Source organism: Schistocerca piceifrons, chromosome 2, assembly GCF_021461385.2.
Source record: "Schistocerca piceifrons isolate TAMUIC-IGC-003096 chromosome 2, iqSchPice1.1, whole genome shotgun sequence".
Classification (NCBI taxonomy): domain Eukaryota; kingdom Metazoa; phylum Arthropoda; class Insecta; order Orthoptera; family Acrididae; genus Schistocerca; species Schistocerca piceifrons.
The window spans coordinates 190401842-190427576 of NC_060139.1; the positions used below are offsets into that span (position 1 = coordinate 190401842).

The 25735-nt window shown below is 46.2% G+C and overlaps 1 protein-coding gene across 1 annotated transcript in view; it reads left to right on the forward strand.

Moving 5' to 3' along the window:
• LOC124775237 (glutamate receptor ionotropic, delta-1-like) overlaps positions 1 to 25494 on the forward strand; it is a 121930-nt gene extending 96436 nt beyond the window's left edge. Inside the window, exons 10-12 of the mRNA XM_047250075.1 lie at positions 16008 to 16216; positions 20292 to 20560; positions 25140 to 25494. Coding sequence (XP_047106031.1) covers positions 16008 to 16216; positions 20292 to 20560; positions 25140 to 25494 — 833 coding nt within the window. The remainder of the gene's footprint in view (positions 1 to 16007; positions 16217 to 20291; positions 20561 to 25139) is intronic.
• The last annotated feature ends 241 nt before the right edge of the window (positions 25495 to 25735 follow it).

The window sequence follows — 25735 nt, forward strand, 5'->3', positions numbered from 1 at the left end:
ACATGAAACATCCCTGATTATCAAAGGCAATTAAAAACAAACTCTGAGACAAAGATACTTGCAATTTGGAATGTCGTGTAAACTAACTCAGAAAGCTTTGTACAAAAAATTAATATACTTTATAAAATGACTTTTATCTTAATAATATGAATATTTATATATGTGGTTGGAGAGAGAGAGATTGATTTTTGATTGAGATTTTTATTTCAACTCGTAACTGGTACCTGAATTTTGGTTGCTGCCTCCTTGAATGATCAGCTTCTGCACCAGTTGGTGAGGTATTACAATTTGGAGGAAGTTATTGTTCTTTAAGGTTTAAAGTACGACTCTGTTAGTTACTTGGCCGTATTGCGGATAGTTTTGAGCCCAAGTTTTCGTAGCTTTTCATACCTAAATGATCACTGTTGTAAGTAAATAAGATCAAACAGCAATCTGCTTTTCGTGAGAAAAGGAGACTGCTTGGCACACAAACTTCCTTCAAACTACACGTCGTACTACATCAAAATTGGTCAGTGGAGTTCAGCACCATACTATTGTACAAGAACATAGTCCATTGCTGTAATTAAGAAATTATGAGAGGTCGTTACTTATTGAATGAAAACTGAAGAGAATGCATTTCTTTTCCTGTATTTTAGTGAACTTTGTACAGTTACAATTCTGTCGATTGATAGACGGCGACGACAATGAAGTTCACCTCCTTTTCCAAAAACAAGATATTTCTATTCCTCACTTCCAGAAAATTTGTATACCTTAAATCTTTGCAACTCTTGCACATACTTTACTCGGTTGTATCACTAAAATATCAATTTTCATTAAATGTAACAATACGTTCTGAGCGACGGCCTAGCAACACGTCCTCTTTCCACAAGATACAGATTAACAATCCTCTTTTTTTTAATAAATCAATTCTTTTTTTAATTTTTATATATTTTTTGTATAGAGCCCATACACAAAGATTCACAACTACTATCGTTGCGGGAAATCCACGCTAAAGAATTTCTCGCTGTCCAGCTGCGCTTCACTTCACTTCAAGTACTTTTTGAATCACATTTACATTTACGGTATTTACGTACATCACTGAGCTTCTCAGAATCAAATCAGGCACAAATTAGTTAAAAAAAGCAGTGCGGCACACATAACATTACTAGTTCTACGTGGCCCCGTAACCTCTAAAACGTCGAGACGTTACTCTAGCTCAACCCATGTGCGCACAAGCATGGATGAACTGGCGGAGGCTACCGGGTCAACAATTCTTTTCCGGATATAGCTAAGGTCGCCTACACGCGAGGCCTGCACAATGTCTTTCACTTCACTGTACGGGAAGAAATCGAGATCGGTTATATCTGGCAATCGCGGTGGCTACTTAGTTGGTCCATTACGTTCTGTCCAACGTTGTGGAAATACTCGATCCAAGAAGTCACGAACGTGTAAACTCGAGTACGGTGGCACACCATCCCGCTGGAAGTTTTTGGCTTAAGGGGAAGAAGCAAAGAAACAGCAACTTGCTCAAGGATGTCCTGATTAACGGCTCCCGTTACTGTTTGCTCGATGAAGAAAAATGCTCCATCTATGCTATCTTTCATGAGAAAATAACGTTCCTATGCCCTACGGCGTATGTAAAGTTTTACTGTGACACGTGTAGGTAATGTTCCGTTGCTAGTGGAATCAAGGCATCGAATATGAAGATCTGTGCTTGCCGATAGAATACACATACAACCTGATCGCTATCGCACGCGTGTTTGTTACAACGCTCAAAACCGATAGAAATGTAAAAAATCGTAATAAATTAAAATCTTATTGTAGTTACACGTAATTTTGAATGTCAAAATATGGTTTGAATGAATTTAGGTTGCAGGACAAAACGTTCGCCAGCTCCAAAACTAGCAAAAATTTAAATTTAGAGAATGACTTAACGACTTTGTTGAAATCACACGAATATCGCGTAGCAGAGACAAAGCAGCCACCTGACAAAATACACACACGCTGGCTCATATGTAAAAGACGTTTACTACGAACACAAAATTAATTTGGAATGCAGTGATGTTAGTTACCTTTATGATAACCAATAGTAAGCAATGATTAGCAACAATTTATGTAAACTACGAGTATACAATGTTACATAACTCATAATAGTGCTGTCTTTTTAAAAATATGCTTAATGGTGACAAATAACTGTTTATCATTCTTTACTTATTACTTTGCAAAAGACTGCATCTTATATTATTCCGTAATAATTCCCATTCATGATAACAACTATTTTTCGGTACTAATGTGACGTAGACGTACACATATGTCATTTATAAAATGCAACATAAAATTACAAAACTACGCTACTGTTTGTAAAAAGTGAGACACTCAGAAGCAATGGTGTGCAACACGCCACTATAAGAGGTCACTTAGAACAGTGGGACCATAAGAAGTGATTCAAATGGCAGAGACGTGGCGTGCACTTATGCCCAGCAGCGCACGCTTTCGTGTGACCGGACGGAACGGTGTTACGTAACGCTCAGCCGGTGTGGAGCCGTCACCCAAAGTGGAAACCTGTAAACAGGTGCCACTATAGCTCCTCGAATCACCATAGGGTGGCATTCCAACATGTGAGTGCGTTCAAATGGGGCAGAATGCTTGGTCTTCGGGTGAGGGGGTCTGTCCTTCCGTGACATTGAAGCTTGTACATGGCACGCTGCTTCAGCAGTGAGGCATATATGGAACCAGCTGGGAGAAGAGGGCCGTTCACAGTGTTCACAGTGCCGACAGTGTACTGGAGGATGGAATGTGACCACAGTGCGAGATGACCGCCATCGTGTCCACTTGACTGTAACTGATAGGACAGCCTAACCACAATGTTGACTGCAACGGGTGTGGTCTTATCTGTGTCGACGGTCCGACGCTGTCTTCTGCAGGCTGGACTGGTGGCACGCATGCCATTGCGTCGGCTTACATTGACCAATCCCTCCAGTGCCGCAGAATGCAATTGCCACATGGACGCCGACACAGGCAAGCAGAGTGGGAAAATGTAGTGTTTTCTGACGAGTGCCGCTCCAACTTGTCCTACAGTATACGCATTCGACACCGCCATGGTAAACGCAGTCGGGCAGTCTGTATTGTTGAGCGGCATAGCCGACAAACGTCAAATGTTTTGGTGCGCCATTGCCTGTAACACACGACCTCGCCTCCTACGTCTCGAGGGCAATCTGGACAGCTACCGCTCCATACTTAACAATCATATACAACCGTTCGCTCGACGAAAGATCCGTACCCGAAGACTGGAAAGTTGCATAGGTCACACCAATATTCAAGGAAGGTAGTAGGAGTAATCCACTAAATTACAGGTACATATCGTTAACGTCGATATGCAGCAGGATTATAGAACATATATTGTGTTCGAACATTATGAATTACCTCGAAGGAAACATTCTATTGACACACAGTCAACACGGGTTTAGAAAACATCGTTCCCGTGAAACACAACTAGCTCTTTATTCACATGAAGTGTTGAGTGCTATTGACAAGGGATTTCAGATCGATTCCGTATTTCTGGATTTCCGGGAGACTTTTGACACTGAACCACACAGCCGGCCGTGGTGGTCTCGCGGTTCTAGGCGCGCAGTCCGGAACCGTGCGACTGTTACGGTCGCAGGTTCGAATCCTGCCTCGGGTATGGATGTGTGTGATGTCCTTAGGTTAGTTAGGTTTAAGTAGTTCTAAGTTCTAGGGGACTGATGACCACAGCAGTTGAGTCCCATAGTGCTCAGAGCCATTTGAACCATTTTTTTGAACCACACAAGCGAGTTTTATTGATGGTTCAAATGCCTCTGAGCACTATGGGACTTAACTTCTGAGGTCATTAGTCCCCTAGAACTTAGAACTACTTAAACCTAACTAACCTAAGGACATCATACACATCTATGCCCGAGGCAGGATTCGAACCTGCGACCGTAGCGGTCGCGCGGTTCCAGACTGTAGCGCCTGGGAATAATAGAGAATTGTGAAGGTGGTTCTGTGAACCCTATTCCAGGCACTTAAATGTGATTTGTGGAGTATCCATGTAGATGTAGATCTGGGAGGGTTTTACAGCCCGGGGAACTGCCCCTCCTGCGGGCCGTTCCACATGTCATATTTCAGCAGGACAACGCCCGGCAGCATGTGGAGAGGATGTGTAAGCCTTCTTCGAAGAACGATGAGTACCACTGCTTCCCTGGCCTGCCCGTTCGCCTGACATGTCGCCCATGGAAGATGTCTGGGATATGGTCGGTCGGCAACTTGTTCGTTCAGACCCTCCTGCAGCCACAGTTGATGTTTTGTAGACATGCCTATAAACAGCGTGGCAGAATATTCCCCATCAGCACATTCAAGCGCTCTTTGATTCCATGCCACGATGTCTAGCGGCTCTGATTGCTGCACGTGGTGATGCTGAATTTCCTCAGTTACAGTTCATGTACAGGTCTGTAATGCCAATCATTTGTGCTGTGTCATCTTCCTAATCGGTGGAATAAATTTCATTGTGATCACATCTCTCAGTCTTGACGTTTCACTTTTTCCAAACAGTAGTGTACACTTTTACTTTAAACTGATTGTCTACAGTAGTAGTGCAATATTATCTGAGCAACTATAGTTACTACTGCCCTTCATTACAATAATCGCTCGACTAAAAATGAACTGTAAATTTAATTAGATTTGTCTTATTTTGACTGTTCCTTTCACTTGTGTCTTTGTAGGAATTTGTGGTAAAAGTATAGGACACTGCTGATGGTTAACGGCTCGGGTCAATGAAGTAATTTCCGGAAAGAAAAATGTGTTCTGTGACTAGACACACTACAATCTTCCTAAAAATTACTAAGACGGTGGCGAGTCTATTACACAGCCACAAAATATCGGCTGGATCTTACTCTGCGATGCGTTGCTTATGGTGCAACGTAGTGTTCATTATGAGATCCATTAATGGCAACAGGCTCGTCCTGATCAGCTAGCAGTTTGACTAAATTTGGGTGACATAGCATTCATTATTTGTAAATACTTCTTGTGACCATATACTGTGAAGACATGCTTGCTCGCCCACCTGTAATTTGCCTGGTCGCGTACTTCAACATTTTCGACGCAAAACTCTTTGGCATTTTCTCGCCAACACATACACATGTTATACACCCTAGATGGCCGCCTGGAGTGGCCGCGCGGTTTAGAGCGCCATGTCACGGATTGCGCGGCCCCTCCAGCCGGAGGTTCGAGTCCTCCCTTGGGCAGGTGTGTGTGTGTGTGTGTGTGTGTGTGTGTGTGTGTGTGTTTTGTTCTTATCATAAGTCAGTTTAAGTTAGTTTTAGTAATGTGTAAGTCTAGGGACCGATGACCTTACCAGTTTGGTCCCTTAGGAACACACACACACACACACACACACACACACACACACACACACACACACACGCCGGCCGCAGTGGCCGTGCGGTTAAAGGCGCTGCAGCCTGGAACCGCAAGACCGCTACGGTCGCAGGTTCGAATCCTGCCTCGGGCATGGATGTTTGTTAGTTAGGTTTAACTAGTTCTAAGTTCTAGGGGACTAATGACCTCAGCAGTTGAGTCCCATAGTGCTCAGAGCCATTTGAACACACACATACCACCACAGATGCTACGCTGATACCTCTCTGCCTTCAGCTCCCCAACTGCGCACACTCGCGTCAGTGATGTTACTGTTTTGTCGTATACTATGAAGTCCGTAGCTCGTGGTCTTGCGGTGGACTTTCTCGCTTTCCGTGCACGGGGTCCCGGGTTCGATTCCCGGCGGGGTCAGGGATTTTCCCTGCCACGACATGGCTGGGTGTTGTTGTGTCGTCTTCATCATCATCATTCATCCTCATTACGGTCGGAGGAAAGCAATGGCAAACCACCTCCGCTAGGACCTTGCCTAGTACGGCGGTGCGGGTCTCCTGCATCGTCCCCTGCGCTCCTCGGAGTATGGGACTTCATCATCATTATACTATAAAAGCTGCCCTGATGTGACTACCGCTATTACTACAATAATTCCACACATATAATTCTCATTTATCCTATCAACATGTATTACATTTTCATAAACACTAATTATTCACAAAATTCATTAATACATATATTTTAAAAATGGTTACAAACTCGAGAAATCAAGTTACTGAAGAATACCTGAGGCACTGGGTTACAAGTTATCACCGTACATTCGCTTTTCCGCTTTCTCTAACATGTTCCCGAAAAGTGTTGTGCTTTTCCGAATCCCAGGTGCGAATGTTGTACCGATTAACCTTCCCAGTATCTGGGAGGTTTCTTCATCAGAGACAACGACATTTCCTAGATAGCTGGGGTTTTGCCCGATCCGGTCCATCATTTCAACAGCAAATTCGAGGCAAAGCTGCAAGTGATTTCGTTTCAATGCTTGCGCAATTTGAACCTCGTAAGCGCGCAAGCGAAGTCGTTTATGCAGCACCTTCCGAACTGTTGAGCGAACTGAACTTTGATAGGCTTTTGTGGAAGGTCTCTCTGATTTCATCTACCATCTCATCAGATGTGCGGTTTCTCTGAGAACACGTCTGTTTACACTCCCAGTGCCTGGGAACTTCTCACACGAAGCTTTAATCGTCTTAGCATCTCATGTTACCCTTTGAATTTCACGTCGGAAATTACTTTGGACAGCAATGGGTGATTTCGTTTCCGCATGCACTCCTGAGGTGTTGGTATCTCTGGTAATCGCTTAATTGCTTAGAAAATGTTTACAGCTGCTTCACGTGGTGCGGCAAACCGCAAGTACCTATGTCACACAAATTTTTTTTAATTGTATTTGGAAATCAGGGAGTTTTCATGTGGATACCCCGTGTTGCAATCTCATAAGATCAGATAGTATACATGGCTTAGGCCACAGTGAATAAAAATGGCAGCTGTTTGATACTAGATGAATGTCGAAATACGACAAAACTAAGCAAGATAGTGAAGTCGGTAGCAGCGGAAACAGTTGATCAGGAATTACAGGCCAGAAAGTTCTAACGATCGCTGCAGATAGAGAAATATCACTGGAAGTTATGATAAGATCAATATCTATACATGGCCTTTCCGCCGGCGCGAGTAGTCAAGAGTGAGATAACGTTATCAGCAGCTGACACAGCTAAAGAGGGGCCCCATTGTAGGTCTCCATTTGGCCAGTTGATCGAATCGTGGGATATCCAGATTTGCGGGGCATTTGGAGGTGACAGGTCCGATGGCTCGGATTCGTGCATACTCTTTGTCAAGGTTCGGCTGACCTCGTGTGATCACCACAATGAAGGATCACTGTATTGTAGATCAAGTACAAGGTAAACACCTCACACAAGCGGCTACATTCCAATAACAAGTAATGGACTCCTAGTAACATTGTGGTCGGAGACTTACAGCAACCGGACTGTTTTTGGAATTACCGTTCTATGCGCAGGATGCCGTAAGCAAACGGCAGCGTCTGGAGTTGAGCCGTGACAGAGAAGTATGGACTTCCGATGAATGGTTCCACATTGTGTTCGGCGAAGCATGGTGATTCTGTGCTACTCAGGATGCGTATCGCTACCAGTGTGGTGGCGACCTGGGGAGGAGTCCGTCTCCACTATTGTTTTGGAGAGGGACAGCTGTGTTACTCTTGGCGTTACAGTGTGAGGAACCATCGTATATGACTTCAAGTCGCGGCTGCTGTTGAGTGTTGAAGCTCTGACGGTGTAGTTGCACGTACGGACATCTTGCATTCTCATATGTAGCCTCTGATGGGAGAGTATCATGGTGTCTTTTTTCAAAAGGACAACACCCGTCCACGCTTTGCACAAGTCTCCACGAACTGTCTGTGTGGTGTCACCGCCAGACACCACACTTGCTAGGTGGTAGCTTAAATCGGCCGCGGTCCATTTAGTACATGTCGGACCCGCGTGTCGCCACTGTGTAATCGCAGACCTAGCGCCACCACCAAGGCAGGTCTCGGGATACGAGAGAGCACTCGCCCCAGTTGTACGAGAACCTAGCTACCGCCCAGTTGTATGAGAACCTAGCTACCGCCCAGTTGTACGAGAACCTAGCTACCGCCCAGTTGTACGAGAACCTAGCTACCGACCAGATGTATGAGAACCTAGCTACCGACCAGTTGTACGAAGCCTTTCTCTCTCATTAGCCGAGAGACAGAATAGCCATCAGCTAAGTTAATGGCTACAACTAGCAAGGCGCCATTTGTATCAGTGCCTATAGCTTACGAGTATTCAAGAGAGATGTATTCCAAGGACTAATAAAAAGATAAGTAATAAGCATCTACATACTTTCTTCTTATTCATTTACAAGTTCTCATGTTCCAGACTTCACGCCCGTCTGCTTTAGCCGTGCGTGCCCTATCGGCTACAGCGTTAGTCTAGAGTTCATTTTCAGCCATCTCAACTTCGCGGTGTCGGCCCAGCTACCGACACAACAGTCTGTGAGCTGGTTAGATACTCCCGTGGCCAGCAAGACCTGTCTCCATTGGAACATGTATCAGACCAGACCGAATGTCAACTCCGCCCCAGCGATAGTATGCAGAATATCAAGCACCAGTTACAACAGTTGTCGGCCACCATGCCTCAGGAGGTGAAACAACGGCTTTACGACACCATTCCCAACCCAATATGTGGGATCCAGCCCACTCGTCTAAAATAGGGTGCCTAGGAAGCTGCTTTATCGGATAGCTAAACAACATTCAACAAAACTTATTAATAGAGGTCATTACAATAAATTACAGTGACAATACTTGACTCTGTCTGCTTAACAATGATGGGTCCCAAGCAATTGGCGAGATGGAAATAATCAGTGTCCTTCGATATATACGCTACTGGCCATCAAAATAGCTACACCACGAAGATGACGTGTTACAGACGCGAAATTTAACCGACAGGAAGAAGATGCTATGATATGCAAATGATTAGCTTTTCAAAGCATTCACACAAGGTTGGCGCCGGTGGCGACACCTACAACGTGGTGACATCAGGAAAGTTTCCAACCGATTTCTCATACACAAACAGCAGTTGACTGGCGTTGCCTGATGAAACGTTCTTGTGATGCCTCGTGTAAGGGGGAGAAATGCGTACCATCAGGTTTCCGACTTTGATAAAGGTCGGATTGTAGCCTATCACGATTGTGGTTTATCTTATTATCGCGACATTGCTGCTCGCGTTGGTCGAGATCCAATGACTGTTAGCAGAATATGGAATCGGTGGGTTCAGGAGGGTAATACGGAACGCCGTGCTGGATACTAACGGCCTCGTATCACTAGCAGTCGAGATAACAGGCATCTTATCCGCACGGCTGTAACGGATCGTGCAGCCACGTCTCGATCCCTGAGTCAACAGATGGGGACGTTTGCAAGACAACAACCATCTACACGAACAGTTCGACGACGTTTGCAGCAGCATGGACTATCAGCTCGGAGACCATGGCTGCGGTTACCCTTGACGCTGCATCACAGACAGGAGCGCCTGCGATGGTGTACTCAACGACGAACCTGGGTGCACGAATGGCTAAACGTCATTTTTTCGGATGAATCCAGGTTCTGTTTACAGCATCGTGATGATCGCATCCGTGTTTGGTGACATCGTGGTGAACGCACAGTGGAAGCGTGTATTAGTCGTCGCCATACTGGCGTATCACCCGGCGTGACGGTAGGGGGTGCCATTGGTTACACGTCTCGGTCACCTCTTGTTCGCTCTGACGAAACTTTGAACAGTGGACGTTACATTTCAGAAGTGTTACGACCCGTGGCTCTGCTCTTCATTCGATCCCTGCGAAACCCTACATTACAGCAGGATAATTCACGACCGCATGCTGCAGGTCCTGTACAGGCCTATGTGGATACGGAAAATGTTCGACTGCTGCCCTGGCCAGCACATTCTCCAGATCTCTCACCAATTGTAAACGTCTGGTCAATGGTGGCCGAGCAACTGGCTCGTCGCAATACGCGAGTCACTACTCTTGATGAACTGTGGTATCGTGTTGAAGCTGCATGGGCACCCGTACCTGTACACGCCATCCAAGCTGTGTTTAACTCAATGCCCAGGCGTATCAAGGCAGTTATTACGGCTAGAGTTGGGTGTTCTGGGTACTTATTTCTCAGGATCTATGTACCCAAATTGCGTGAAAATGTAATCACATGTCAGTTCTAGTATAATATATCTGTCCAATGAATACCCGTTTATCATCTGCACTTCTTCTTGGTGTAGCAATTTTGATGGCCAGTAGAGTACAATGTCCATGCAAGTAATCAGTATAGATCACAAGTCAGGACTAAAGAGTTAGGATGACGGTTCGTCTTATAGTGCAACTCTTGTTTGGCCGAGGCTATCTGGAGCGGCGTTTATATTCTCTCTTGTCGTGATGCGGTACTAGTCAGGGTTCTATTGGCTGACATCGTCTCACAGCCATCTCGGCTGTTACGTTCCCGGCCGACACGCCGGCGCTTGGTGTTACTCCGGAACACAATCAGTGCATGCATCAGGCCAGACAGAGTACACATCATACTGATAAGTGGATTCACACGGCTCGACGCCATTGTGATGGTACGAGTCTGGTAAGATGAAGTGTGTTGTGAGTTGTAAGGACTTAAATGGAACATTACCTGTTTGTTGCTGCATACATACAGTATTTTTTAGTCTTAAGCGTACTGTCTACACATTCCAGTGTACGTGAAGAAAATTGATGAAGAGTTAAGTGCCGTTTAATTGCACGAATAAATCCGGGAAAGGAACCTACATTATCTTCTCAGGTATACAGATATGTTTAGAAGTTTCATATTAGCGACCTTCAGTCATAGCAGACGGTATATATCACTGAATTTACCTTTTTTTACCAGTAGCTGATATTTTTGAAAGTACTTGTCGACATTATGCTCAAAACATTTAGTTTCATAGTGCAGCAAATTAGCTGAGATGTTGGTGTGGACACCACAGAGGATGCACCTGGATTCTACACACAGCACCTTGTGGTAAAAAAGTAGTGTACCAGATAATGGAAAAAAATCATGTGATGCTAAATGGATATTACCTCGAAAATTTGGAGCACTAGACAGTGAAATTGTGCAATTGGCACTCATGCTAACGTAATAAAGTGCATTTTGTTGTGAATAAACAGTTACAGCGAATTTCTTGTAGTAGGCAAGATATCGGTAAACAATGACTGATTGGTATTTTTTCATAAAAATTGCTGTCCGGTTAGATGTTTAGATGAGACATTATTTCCGTGACCTACTGAGAGGAAGATGTGTTACAACCAAAGGGATGTAAGTTTAGCACCAGAATGGCCTCCAAAGCGCCTTTGAAATTGTCCGCTGTTCACAGTAGCAGTTATGGCATTGTCATGCCGTGGCGTGCCAAACCAGTAAGCACATGTGTAGTGCCAGCATTCCGTCAGGGAAGCACAAGTTGTCCCCCTCCCAGCGCAACTCTCCCCGCGGCTGTCCATGTGTTGGGTGTCAGTGGGCAGAGATTGCTTCCTGTGCTGCACGCACCCTCCTGAAAAATCTGTCAGGATGTCATATGTCGTGAACAAACTCTACATGGCAATGCCAAACGTCTACCAGCGCACGTGCAAAAAAACTTCTCCCGGCTGCACGTGGTACGCTTGCAATGTCTCCTACCTTTGCTCGCAGTCCTTCTTTCCCCTACACCTCAACTCTATCCACTGTAGTAAAAAGCCTATGTGCTAACGTATAAAGGAAGATTAGGGTTTCATGTCCCGAACAAACGAACGGAACATAAGCTCGTATTGGGTAAGAATGTTGTTGTTGTAGTCTTCAGTTCGGAGACTGGTTTGATGCAGCTCTTCATGCTACTCTATCCTGTGCAAGCTTCTTCATCTCCCAGTACCTACTGCAACCTACATCCTTCTGAATCTGTTTAGTGTATTCATCTCTTGGTCTCCCTCTACGATTTTTATCCTCCACGCTAACCTCCAATACTAAATTCGTGATCCCTCGATGCCTCAGAAAATGCCCCACCAACCGATCTCTTCTCCCAGTCACGTTGTGCCACAAATTTCTCTTCTCTCCAATTCTATTCAATACCTCCTCATTAGTTATGTGATCTACCCAGGGAATGGCTGTGTGTGTTTGTCCGTAGGATAATTTAGGTTAAGTAGTGTGTAAGCTTAGGGACTGATGGCCTTAGCAGTTAAGTCCCATAAGATTTCACACACATTTGAATTTTGATCTACCCATGTAATCTTCAGCATTCTTCTGTAGCCCCACATTTCGAAAGCTTCTATTCTCTTCTTGTCCAAACTATTTATCGTCCACGTTTCACTTCCATACATGGCTACACTCCATACGAATACTTTCAGAAACGACTTCCTAAATCTATAATCGATGTTAACAAATTTCTCTTCTTCAGAAACGCTTTCCTTGCCATTGTCAGTCTACATTTGATATCCTCTCTACTTCGATCATCATCAGTTATTTTGCTCCCCAAATAGCAAAACTCATTTACCACTTTAAGTGTCTCATTTCCTCATCTAATTCCCTCAGCATACCCGACTTCATTCGACTATACTCCATTATCCTCGTTTTGTTTTTGTTGATGTTCATCTTATAACCTCTTTTGAAGACACCGTCCATTCCGTTCAACTGCTCTTCCAGATTATTTGCTGTCTCTGACAGAATTACAATGTCACCGGCGAACCTCAAAGCTTTTATTTCTTCTCCGTGGGTTTTAATACCCACTCCCAATTTTTCTTTTGTTTCCTTTACTGCTTGCTCAATATACAGATTGAATAACATCGGGGATAGGCTACAACCCTGTCTCACTCCCTTTCCAACCACTGCTTCCCTTTCCTGTACCTCGACTCTTATAACTGCCATCTGGTTTCTGTACAAATTATAAATAGCCTTTCGCTCCTTGTATTTTACCGCTGCCACCTTCAGAATTTGAGAGAGAGTATTCCAGTCAACATTGTCAAAATCTTTCTCTAAGTCTACAAATGCTAGAAACGTAGGTTTGCCTTTCCTTAATCTATTTTATAAGATAAGTCGTAGGGCTAGTATTGCCTCATGTGTTCCAACATATCTACGGAATCTAAATTGATCTTCCCCGAGGTCGGCTACTACCAGTTCGTCTGTATAGAATTCGTTTTAGTATTTTGCAGCCGTGGCTTATTAAACTGATAGTTCGGTAATTTTCACATCTGTCAACACCTGCTTTCTTTGGGTAAGAATAGGAAAGCAAATTTTCCAAGTCGTTTTCAAATAACCCGTCCCAGCTTATGCCTTAATTGTGTCAGAGTAAGCACGGAAAATCTAAATCTGGATGGCCTCAAGAAGACTTGAACAGCAGTCCACTGTAGCGTTTCTCAATAAAAAATAATGAAAACGGATGAGATATGAATTAATTGATTAAAATTGATTTTTAATAGGTTTTATCACTGCTAGTAAACATGACTTTTAAGAAAGCATTGCATAATAGGCAACTTTTGGCTGAGAACACTACATGAATCTTTTTTGTTTTGCTGGAGGCAATGCTACAGAAATGATGAAACATGGCAAAAAAATTTTAATCTCTTTTCTAATTAAGCTGAACTCCGCCTTCCAGCATCGTCAGTACATCAGACTGGAGAGTGCGTTGGTATACGACATTGTTTGGAGGCCAAAGACCGATCTGAATATTAGGCCGTTCGCGTAATAACATTGCCCAGAATTTAGGAAAAAAAGGTCGGCACAAGTGATCTCAGGGACATATGAATTATAATCTCATGGATTACACGGCGAATGAACGCTAACAGTGTTCCTCGTGGCAAACAAACAATGTGCCAGGATCGTCTCTTCGATGCACCCTGAAACTGGACTAAGGAAAAAAAATCACACACAACGAAGCGCCAAAGAAGTTTATATAGGCATGCGTATTTAAATATAGAGATATGTAAACAGGCAGAATACGACGATGCGGTCGACATCGCCTGTATAGGACAACAGGTGTCTGGCGCAGTTGTTAGATCGGTTACTGCTGCTACATCGGCAGATTATCAAGATTTAAGTGAGTTTGAACGTGGTGTTATAATCGGCGCATGGGCGATGGGATATAGCATCTCCGAGGTAGCGATGAAGTGGGGATTTTGCCGTTCGACCATTTCACGAGTATACCGTTGAATATCAGGAATCCGGTAAAACATCAAATCTCCGACAAGGCTGCGGCCGGAAAAATCCTGCAAGAACGGGACCAACACGACTGAAGAGAATCGTTCAACGTGACAGAACTGCAAATTGCTGCAGACTTGAATGCAGCTCCATCAACAAGTATCAGCCGCATGAGCCTTTCAACGAAACATTATAGATATGGGCTTTTGGAGCAGAAGGCCCACTCGTGTACCCTTGAAGAGAACACGACAAAAAGTTTTACGCCTCGCCTGGGCCCGTCAACACTGACATTGGACTGATGATGACAGTCAACATATTGCCCGGCCGGACCGAGTCTACTTTTGAAACTGTATCGACCGGATAGACGTGTACCCTTACGGAGACAACTTCATGAATCCACGGACTCTGCATCAGCAGGGGACTGTCGAAGCTGGTAGAGACTGCGTAATGGCGCAGGGCGTGTGCAGTTGGAGTGATGCGGGACCCCTGATACGTCTAGATAGGACTCTGACAGGTGACACGTACGTAAGCAACCTGTCTGATCACCTGCATCCATTCATGTCCACTGTGCATTCCGACAGGTTTGTTCAGTTCCAGCAGGACAATGCGACACCTCACACGGTCAGAATTACTACAGAGTGGATCCAGGAACACTCTTCTGAGTTCAAACACATCCGCTGGCCACCAAACTCCCCAGACATGAACATTATTGAGCATATCTCGGTTGCCTTGCAATATGCTATTCAGAAGAGATCTCTATCCTCATGTACTCTTAAGGATTTAAGGACAGCCCTGCATGATTTATGGTGTCAGTCGCCTCCAGCAAGCCGGCCGGTGTGGCCGAGCGGTTCTAGGCGCTTCAATCTGGAACCGCGCGACTGCTACGGTTGCAGGTTCGAATCCTGCCTCGGGCATGGATGTGTGTGATGTCTTTAGGTTAGTTAGGTTTAAGTAGTTCTACGTTCTAGGGGACTGATGACTCAGATGTTAAGTCCCATAGTGCTCAGAGCCATTTGAACCATTTTTTCCCCCTCCAGAACTACTTCAGAGATTAGGTCGGGTCGATGCTAAGTCGTTTTGCGGCACTTCTGCGTGCTCGCGGGGGCCCTACTCGATATCAGGCAGGTGTACCTGTTTCTTTGGATCTTCAGTGTATAACGTGAATAGCAAGGAAAGGGATCGCCAAATGAAACACGGCTACTTAACATCAAATTGACGTAAATATTCAAGAAAAGGGTACAAGTGACACACAACTCATCTCGATAGCGGAGCACAAAACAGAGAGAGATAGTCGCGTTCCGCTTTCTTATATCGCTAGATAAATGAAGGTAGTTACTACGTTTTGTTTCACAATGTTTTCTTTATATATTTTAGCTCAGAGAGTCATTTTTTACAAAATAATTCGTGAATAATTAAAAATACATCATCTCATTATTACATCGTTTCTTTCAGTTAATATACAAATTTATTTATATATGTAAAATTATTTAGAATATTTACAGGCGTTAATTAAAATTGGGGCTAATTTTTATTCATTTATAAAGTAGCAATTCACCACCTCAGTACGACTTCAGCTGTATCTCTACGCTAGACCATTCCACAAGACCGTAGATCAACTTGCATGATGTTTAAGCAGCGTATCGGGGGCGAAAGGTGCGTAATGTTTGTGCAGATTGCTTGGAAGGTAAGTGAGAGGGTGATCTGTAAGCGAACGCGTCAACAAGGAGGTAGTTAGTCGATAGGTCGTTGAGTTTGGCTCCGGTCTCTACACATCTGGCCATCACGTCTATTCGCCCACAAACGTCAGGCCGTGTCCTATCTGTTTGGGAGTGCCGAAGCTGTGTTGGTCTGAAACCTAATGGTGCGGCGAGCCTCTCTGAGTGGTCGAACTGTTGTGATGCAGGCAGCACGTGGAACCCGCGGACGGCGTCCGGCAGCCTGGTGCTGATGTTCGGGCTGGTGTTCGCGCTGGTCATGTACAACGCGTACGCCGCCTTCATCACGTCCGTGCTGTCCGTCAGGGTGGCCTCCATCCGCGGCCTAGACGACCTGCTGCAGAGCGACTTCCAGTTCGGCTACACGCTGGCCGGACAGGGCGAGATGTTCCTCAGGGTGAGTCCACCCACAGGGCGTATCTGTGACGTTGCACGCTCACAGCGCTGGTAGAGAACACCAGGAACACTCTTCTGAGTGTATGAGTCTCGGGTGGTGAACCCTAGGCCACAAAACCACTCACAAGCAGACCACAACGGCAAACGTGGTTTTGATATTTTTTAATGTTTATGATGCCTGAAGTTCAAAGAACTCAAATATCAATTTCCAAAGCAGTTCGATGCAACTCTCAAAAATTCTAGAGATAATGGAATTTAAAGTTTTCCGAGCGTCCGTAATACCCTAAATTTATGCCAGTTCGCCGAAAGGCATTGTGGCACTCTGGTAGAGTGTTCCCCTGCAAGTGACTTGTGTTTGATCCCCGGCCAAAGCGAAATTTTAAACAATGGTGCATGTCACCGAGCAATTCCGTATAGTGTGAAACACATATACGTAAAAAAATTAATTTGCAATTTTAAAAAAATGTAAATAATGTTTATTAATAATCTTTTACAAAAGGTCAGTAATTAAGAACTTATGTTTAGAAGGAAAATAGATTGAATGTACAGTACGCAATTACAAAGAAGCGGCCGTGTATTTTTCACAAAAATGAGAATTAGACGTAGTTAATTGGAATATACAGGGTGAGTCACCTAACGTTACCGCTGGATATATTTCGTAAACCACATCAAATACTGACGAACCGATTCCACAGACCGAACGTGAGGAGAGGAGCTAGTGTAATTGTTTAATACAAACCATACAAAAATGCACAGAAGTATGTTTTTTAACAGAAACCTACGTTTTTTTAAATGGAACCACGTTAGTTTTGTTAGCACATCTGAACATATAAACAAATACGTAATCAGTGCCGCTTGTTGCATTGTAAAATATTAATTACATCCGGAGATATTGTAGCCTGAAGTTGACACTTGAAATCTCCGACGTTCAGTTGCGTGTTGTAACAAACACGGGCCACGGTCGGCGAGCAGCATCTGCAGGGACATGTTTACGATGACGACCGTGTTTACGAGTGTGGCTGTAGCGCACTGTTGTGGTTTGGTCTAGCTGTCGCAGCGTCCGCATGTAGCGCTTGCTGCTGTTGTTATTCTGCATTCGTCTCCGCACGGAGACCAACTGTAGTACACCGTGTTACCAGACGTCTGTGATAGTGTAGTGTTGTAGGAAGTGTGACCATGGTGTATTCGAACTCTGAAAAGGCGGAGATGATACTCATCTATGGCGAGTGTCGACGAAATGCAGCTGAAGCCTGCAGGGTGTATGCAGAACGGTACCTGGACAGAGAGCATCCAACGTGCCGCACATTGCAAAACATCTACCGCCAACTGTATGCAACAGGTATGGCCGTAGCACGCAAACGGGTCCGTAACAGGCCCGTCACAGGAGAAGCGGGTGCAGTTGGTGTGTTAGCTGCTGTTGCCATGAACCCACACATGAGTACACGGGACATTGCGAGAGCCGGTGGACTGAGTCAAAGTAGTGTCATGCGCATACTGCATCGTCACTGCTTTCACCCGTTTCATGTGTCGCTACATCAGCAACTACATGGTGATGACTTCAATCAACGAGTGCAATTCTGTCAATGGGCATTAACAGAGAATGCGTTGCAGTTCTACCTGTTTACCGATGAAGCGGGTTTCACAAACCACGGGGCAGTGAATCTACGGAACATGCATTACTGGTCCGTGGACAATCCTCGCTGGCTCAGACAGGTAGAGCGACAGCGACCGTGGACTGTAAATGTATGGTGCGGAATCATTGGCGACCACCTCATTGGTCCTCACTTCATTGGAGGGGCCCAAACAGCTGCAACATACATCGCGTTTCCACAGAATGATGTGCCAACGTTGCTCGAAAATGTCCCACTGGAAACGCGTCGATGTATGTGGTATCAGCATGATGGTGCACCTGCACATTCCGCAATTAACACTAGGCTGACCCTTGACAAGATGTTGACGGGCGTTTCATAGGACGTGGAGGACGCATAAATTGACCAGCCCGTTCTCCTGATCTTACACCTCTGGACTTCTTTCTGTGGGGTACGTTAAAGGAGAATGTGTACCGTGATGCGCCTACAACCACAGAGGATATGAAACAACGTAGTGTGGCAGCCTGCGGCGACATAACACCAGATGTACTGCGGCGTGTACGACATTCATTACGCCAGAGACTGCAATTGTGTGCAGCAAATGATGGCCACCACATTGAACATCTATTGGCCTGACATGTCGGGACACACTCTATTCCACTCCGTAATTGAAAACGGAAACCACGTGTGTACGTGTACCTCATCTCTCATGGTAATGTACATGTGCGTCAGTGAAAAAGACCAATAAAAAGGTGTTAGCATGTGGACGTAATGTGCTGTTCCAGTCTCTTCTGTACCTAAGGTCCATCACCGTTCCCTTTGGATCCCTACGTAATTCGGTGCTCTCCGATACACACGATCGAACAGCGGAGGAGTGGTACTGAAGCGTCAACTTTAGGTTACAATATCTCCGGATGTAATTAACATTTTACAATGCAACAAACGGCACTGATTACGTATTTGTTTATATGTTCAGATGTGCTAACAAAACTAACGGGGTTCCATTTAAAAAAACGTTGGTTTGGGTTAAAAAACATACTTCCGTGCATTTTTTTATGGTTTGTATTAACCAATTACACTAGCCCCTCTCCTAACGTTCGGCCTGTGGAATAGATTCGTCAGAATTTGATGTGGTTTATGAAATATATCCAGCGGTAATGTTAGGTGACTCACCCTGTATATGTCCGCCCCTGGTAGCTGGGTGCTCAGCGCGACGGAATGTCATGCCTACCGGCCCGGGTTCGATTCCCGGGAGGGTCGGAGATTTTCTCCGCTCAGGGACTGGGTGTTATATTGTCCTTATCATCATCATATTTCACAAACTGGTTTTCGGTGGTGGTGGTGGTAAGTTCCTACGAGAGCAAACTGCTGAGGTCATCGGTCCCTAGGCCTACACACTACTTAATCCAACTTAAACTAACTTACGCTAAGGACAACACACAGGCCCATGCCTGAGGGAGGACTCGAACCTCCGAAGAAGGGAAGCCGCGGGAACCGTGCCAAGGCGCCACTGGCCGCGCGGCTACCCCGCGCGGCCCAGGTTTTCGCCTGTTATACAACCATGGAGTTCAAACATAATCATGTGGTGCAGCGAAATTTTATTGAGTCAAAGATTTTAAGCTACTTCATCACTCGAGTATTTCCGTTCCGAGAGATGAAAAATATTAATGTTAAATTTAGGAATAAAAAAAAAAAGAGCCAACCGGAGTGGCCGTGCGGTTCTAGGCGCTCCAGTCTGGAGCCGAGCGACCACTACGGTGGCAGGTTCGAATCCTGCCTCGGTCATGGATGTGTGTGATGTCCTTAGGCTAGTTAGGTTTAATTAGTTCTAAGTTCTAGGCGACTAATGACATCAGAAGTTAGGTCCGATAGTGCTCAGAGCCATTTGAATCATTTTTTGTGGCAAATTTTAAACTGCTCAGACTGGCAGGCAAAAGTGCATCCTCTTGAATCGATAGCACGGAAGCTGGAAACTTAAGGAAAGGAGCTTCTACTTTTGCGTACCACCTGATTAAAGAACGCCATAGTAACGAGGTGCAACTTGAAGCATTACATCGCATACATAAAGATAGGAAAATGAACTGATTTGAAAGAATGGAAATTATAAACATATATCCATCAGCCCAAGCTTATTACTGAATGAGCAAACACAGTTCCCTTACTGGCCACTTCTAACTGGAAATACTACTCATAATCCCATCCGGGCCGTGCTGTAAATTGTCCTTCAAAAATTTCACAGCCACTCATATTTGTCTCCGTATCTGATGATGGCGTAACAGCCGGAAACGGATTTGCGAAATACGTAATAACTACTGCAGAATATTGCGCCAGTGTTGTGTCATCCATAAGGAGCTAGCACGTCCCAGTGGCTGCTCAGATGGTCCGAGATGGCCGTCCTGTGTACCAGTGGGACAGAGTGCCCTCCAGCAGTTGCTCGGCGCATCGCGGCCCGCAGTTTGAGAGGCGTGACGAGATGGTGTGCCGCAGACGGCGAACGACTCGCACCTGCGGCGGCTGTACCTGCGCGGGCTGGTGGGCAACACGGGCGTGCACGACGCGGCGGAGGGCCTGCGGCGCGCCGTGCGCGGCGGCTACGCCTTCTTCGTGAGCTCGCGGCTGGCCCGGCGCGCGCTCGCCTTCACCGTGGAGCTGCAGCGCCGCTGCGACGTGCGAGAGCTGCCCGTCGAGGCCACACGCTCCTCCGTCGCGCTGCCCATGAGCCGCACCTCGCCCTTCCGCCGCCTGCTCAACCTCAGGCACGTACTCGCCGCCGCCGGCGCCGGCGCCGTTCCATGCTACGTGCTGAGCTCACGCATGTCGCCCATCGTCGTCAACATTCTTCATCGCCAAAGCATATGTGGTCGACATTTGTGTTGTCAGTCCAGTCTTCAATATCCACAAAGCCTCACGTCTTTCTCCTTCCTACTATTTTTCTCTTTTATGTCCATTCTGCAGAACGCTGGTATCACTACGGATGGTGTCCTTCATTTATCATATACACTCCTGGAAATGGAAAAAAGAACACATTGACACCGGTGTGTCAGACCCACCATACTTGCTCCTGACACTGCGAGAGGGCTGTACAAGCAATGATCACACGCACGGCACAGCGGACACACCAGGAACCGCGGTGTTGGCCGTCGAATGGCGCTAGCTGCGCAGCATTTGTGCACCGCCGCCGTCAGTGTCAGCCAGTTTGCCGTGGCATACGGAGCTCCATCGCAGTCTTTAACACTGGTAGCATGCCGCGACAGCGTGGACGTGAACCGTATGTGCAGTTGACGGACTTTGAGCGAGGGCGTATAGTGGGCATGCGGGGGGCCGGGTGGACGTACCGCCGAATTGCTCAACACGTGGGGCGTGAGGTCTCCACAGTACATCGATGTTGTCGCCAGTGGTCGGCGGAAGGTGCACGTGCCCGTCGACCTGGGACCGGACCGCAGCGACCCACGGATGCACGCCAAGACCGTAGGATCCTACGCAGTGCCGTAGGGGACCGCACCGCCACTTCCCAGCAAATTAGGGACACTGTTGCTCCTGGGGTATCGGCGAGGACCATTCGCAACCGTCTCCATGAAGCTGGGCTACGGTCCCGCACACCGTTAGGCCGTCTTCCCCTCACGCCCCAACATCGTGCAGCCCGCCTCCAGTGGTGTCGCGACAGGCGTGAATGGAGGGACGAATGGAGACGTGTCGTCTTCAGCGATGAGAGTCGCTTCTGCCTTGGTGCCAATGATGGTCGTATGCGTGTTTGGCGCCGTGCAAGTGAGCGCCACAATCAGGACTGCATACGACCGAGGCACACAGGGCCAACACCCGGCATCATGGTGTGGGGAGCGATCTCCTACACTGGCCGTACACCACTGGTGATCGTCGAGGGGACACTGAATAGTGCACGGTACATCCAAACCGTCATCGAACCCATCGTTCTACCATTCCTAGACCGGCGAGGGAACTTGCTGTTCCAACAGGACAATACACGTCCTCATGTATCCCGTGCCACCCAACGTGCTCTAGAAGGTGTAAGTCAACTACCCTGGCCAGCAAGATCTCCAGATCTGTCCCCCATTGAGCATGTTTGGGACTGGATGAAGCATCGTCTCACGCGGTCTGCACGTCCAGCACGAACGCTAGTCCAACTGAGGCGCCAGGTGGAAATGGCATGGCAAGCCGTTCCACAGGACTACATCCAGCATCTCTACGATCGTCTCCATGGGAGAATAGCAGCCTGCATTGCTGCGAAAGGTGGATATACACTGTACTAGTGCCGACATTGTGCATGCTCTGTTGCCTGTGTCTATGTGCCTGTGGTTCTGTCAGTGTGATCATGTGATGTATCTGACCCCAGGAATGTGTCAATAAAATTTCCCCTTCCTGGGACAATGAATTCACGGTGTTCTTATTTCAATTTCCAGGAGTGTATATAGTTGAAACGATGGGCTTTTTTGGTATTAGTTTACTGTAAAGTGTTTCTTCTTCTTCCACTAGCCATGCACAGGCTTTCATTCTCCCTCTCCTCCTACTTCTCCTGCTCCATTTTCCCACGCCACCTTCTTCTTTTCTCCTCCTTTTCTTCTTCTTTCTTGCTCCTCTTGATTTCTCCTTCTTGTTCCTATTTTCCTTCTCCTCCTTCTTCTCCCCTTGTCTGCTCTTCAGTTTCTCTCTGTCTCCTTTCCCCCTCTCGTACCATTCTATGTACTGAGTTCACGGGTGTCGGCCATCGTTGTGAACATTCTTCGTCCCCAAAGCAAATGTGGTCGACATTTCTGTTGTCAGTCCCGTCTTAAATATCCATAAAGCTTCACATATTTCTCCTTCCTACCATATTTCTCTTTTACATCCATTCTGTTGAACGTTGGAATCACTATGAGTGGCGTCCTTCATTCTTTAGATATATAGTAGAAACGATGGGCTTTTTTGTTATTAGTTCACAGTAAAGTGCTTCTTCCTCTTCCACTAGCCACACATAGGCATTCATTCTCTCTCTCCTCCTACTTCTCCTGCTCCATTTTCCAACTCCACCTTCTTCTTTTCTCCTCCTTTTCTTCTTCTTTTTTGCTCCTTCACCTTTCCTCTTGATTTGTCCTTCTTGTTCTCGTTTTCCTTCTCCTCCTTCTTCTTCCCTTCTCAGCTCTTTGGTTTCTCTCTGTCTCCTTTTCCCCCTTTCCTTCTCTCCATTTCCTTTTCTCCTCTCCTCTCCTTTTCCTTTTCTTCTCTCCTTTCCTTTTTCTTTTCTCCTCCCCTTCACTCCTTCTTCTCCTTCTCTCCTTCTCCATTTGTTCTCATTCTCCCCTTCTCTCCTCATTCTCTCCTTCTCTCTTTCTTCTCCTTCTCTCCTTCCTCTCCTCTCCTTCTCCTCTTTCTCTCCTCTCCTAGTTCTCATTGTCTCCATGTTCTCATTGTCCCCTTCTCTCCTCATTCTCATTCTCTCCTTCTTTGCTTCTTCTCTTTCTCTCCTTCCCTCCTAGTTCTCCATCTCTCCTTCTCTCCTTGTTCTCATTCTCCCCTTCTCTCCTCATTCTCTCCTTCTCTCCTTCTTCTCCTGCTCTCCTTCTTTCCATCCTCTCCTTTTCTCCTCATTCTCATTCTCCCCTTCTCATTCTCTCCTTTTTCTCCTTCTCTCCCTCTTCTCCTTCTCTCCTACTTCTCGTTCTCTCCTTCCTTTTGTTCTCTACTTCTCGTCATGTTCTCGTTCTCTCATTCTTGCTCTCTTTACCCTTTTTGTTCTCCTTCTCATTCTCTTTCTCCTGCTTGTCCTCCTCCTCCTCCTCCTCCTTCTCCTTTCTCCTCCTCTTCCTCCTCCTTCCCCTTCTCTCCTTTTCCTTTTCTCCTTTTCCTTGCCTCTTTCTCTCTTTCCCCTTTTCATTCTCTTCCCCCTTCCCATTCAATTTCTTCCTCTTTCTCTTCCCATTATCGATATGCCATGTTGAGTATACCAAACACTGGCCTAGTATTCATTGACCTGTTGCAACACATTGTAGATGAGAAACGTTTTCTATATTCATTTACGATATTCTTATGATAGAAGGTCTTTCTTTTTCTCATTATTCTACTTCATTAATTTACTGCTTCTTCTCCTCTTCTTCTTCACCCTTTTCTATGATTTCATCTTCTGTGGCCCACACTCTATTACCGAACACGTCCGCCCCTGATAGCTTAGTGGTGAACGCGACAGAATGGTAATCCTAAAGGCCCGGGTATGGTTCCTGGCTGGGTCAGAGATTTTCTCCGCTCAGGGACTGGGTGTTCTGTTGTCCTAATCATCATCATTTCATCCCCATCAATGCACAAGTCTCTGAGATGGCATCAAATCGAAAGACTTGCACCCGGCAAACGGTCTGCCTGACGGGAGGCCCTAGTCACATGACATTTACATTTACATTTACTGAACACTGACGATCGACTTGTAAAATGCATGTCGATATCTGTTACAACGGAGGTAATGATCGACGTTTTTGATGCTACATCTATCGATTATGTTCTCAAGTTGTACTGTTATTCTTCTTTTGCTTCTTCTCTTCCTTCTTCTATTCGTAGTTCAGTGTGCCAGTCCCACTCTGCCAGATGTTAATGAGCAGAAGTGCAACGTGAGAAGCCTATGTGGGACAAAGTCACACCTATTCCTCAGTAACATAAGGTAGTTATCTGCTTGTTCAAAAAAGATAATTGTAAAAGAGTATTTGACAATCTGACTTAATCGAAGCAAAAAATCATAAAAGGTTTATTAATTGACATATGAAGGCTTATAACTACAGCACCTGTGAAAGTAAGCACAAAAATAATGCTGCTGCCTGTCTGTTAGGTTTATTCATTCTTTCCTGTTAGTGTGTCAGAAAACCCAAGGCACTATCCTTTCTTATCAATGAAGTGGTTGAGCTCAGGATAGTGAGTGAGGCCAGATACTTTTACCACATCGAAACTACAGAATGAGATTGCACTCACTTTACTGTAATTACTGAACTTGCTTGGATACTGTTAATTTTTCATAAATTAGTAGGCTGTTAGTCTTCTTGGAAATGCTGAAATCTGCCGGCCGAGGTGGCCGAGCGGTTCTAGGCGGTACAGTCTGGAACTGCGCGACCGCTACGGTCGCAGGTTCGAATCCTGCCTCGGGCATGGAAGTTTGTGATGTCCTTAGGTTAGTTAGGTTTAAGTAGTTCTAAGTTCTAGGGGACTGATGACCTCAGAAGTTAAGTCCCATAGTGCTCAGAGACATTTGAACCATTTTTTGAATGCTGAAATCTCCAGTTTCCTGAATATGCGTCAACGGTGAAAAGATGAAAATTTGTCGCTTAAGCTTTCCTAACACACACGTCACCTTCATCACGGTTGTAGCCTGCTGCGCATGCGCGAGGCGGGCGCGCTGGCGCGTGCGCGCGAGGCGCTGCTGCCGCCGCTGCCGCGCTGTCACGACGAGTCGGCCTTCAACTCGGCGCGGCTGGCCGACGTCTACTCGGCCTTCCTGCTGCTCGGCTCGGGACTGATGGGCGCCGCGGCGCTCGCCGTCGCGGAGTTCGTCTGGAAGCGGCGCCGCCTCCTGCGCAGGCTGCGGCACACCCTCTGCGGCGACGCCGACGGCGACGCTGCGGAAATGTTGCGTCCCGTGGCGGCTGCGGTCGGCGCCCTCCCCACGGGGAGCAGGTGTCCGGCCATGGCGCTGCCCCGCCCCTCCGTGCAGTGGCTCGGTTAAAGCTACAGTCAGTCAGTACGCAAGGTCTCCTGGAAAGAACTGAGGCACTTCAATTCTTGTAAGGCTCGTGCAGTATAACTTGGCACCTGTACGGAAAGGTATTCTCTCACTGAGCGCTGAGCAAGTGATCCCGTTGTTCTGAAGGAAGAAGGCCAGTTATGACTTACTCGATGGTACTTCCTGGTCCCCACTGATATACAGTCTTCTGCGATGCCCAGCATTTTGCCTTGCAGCATACCAC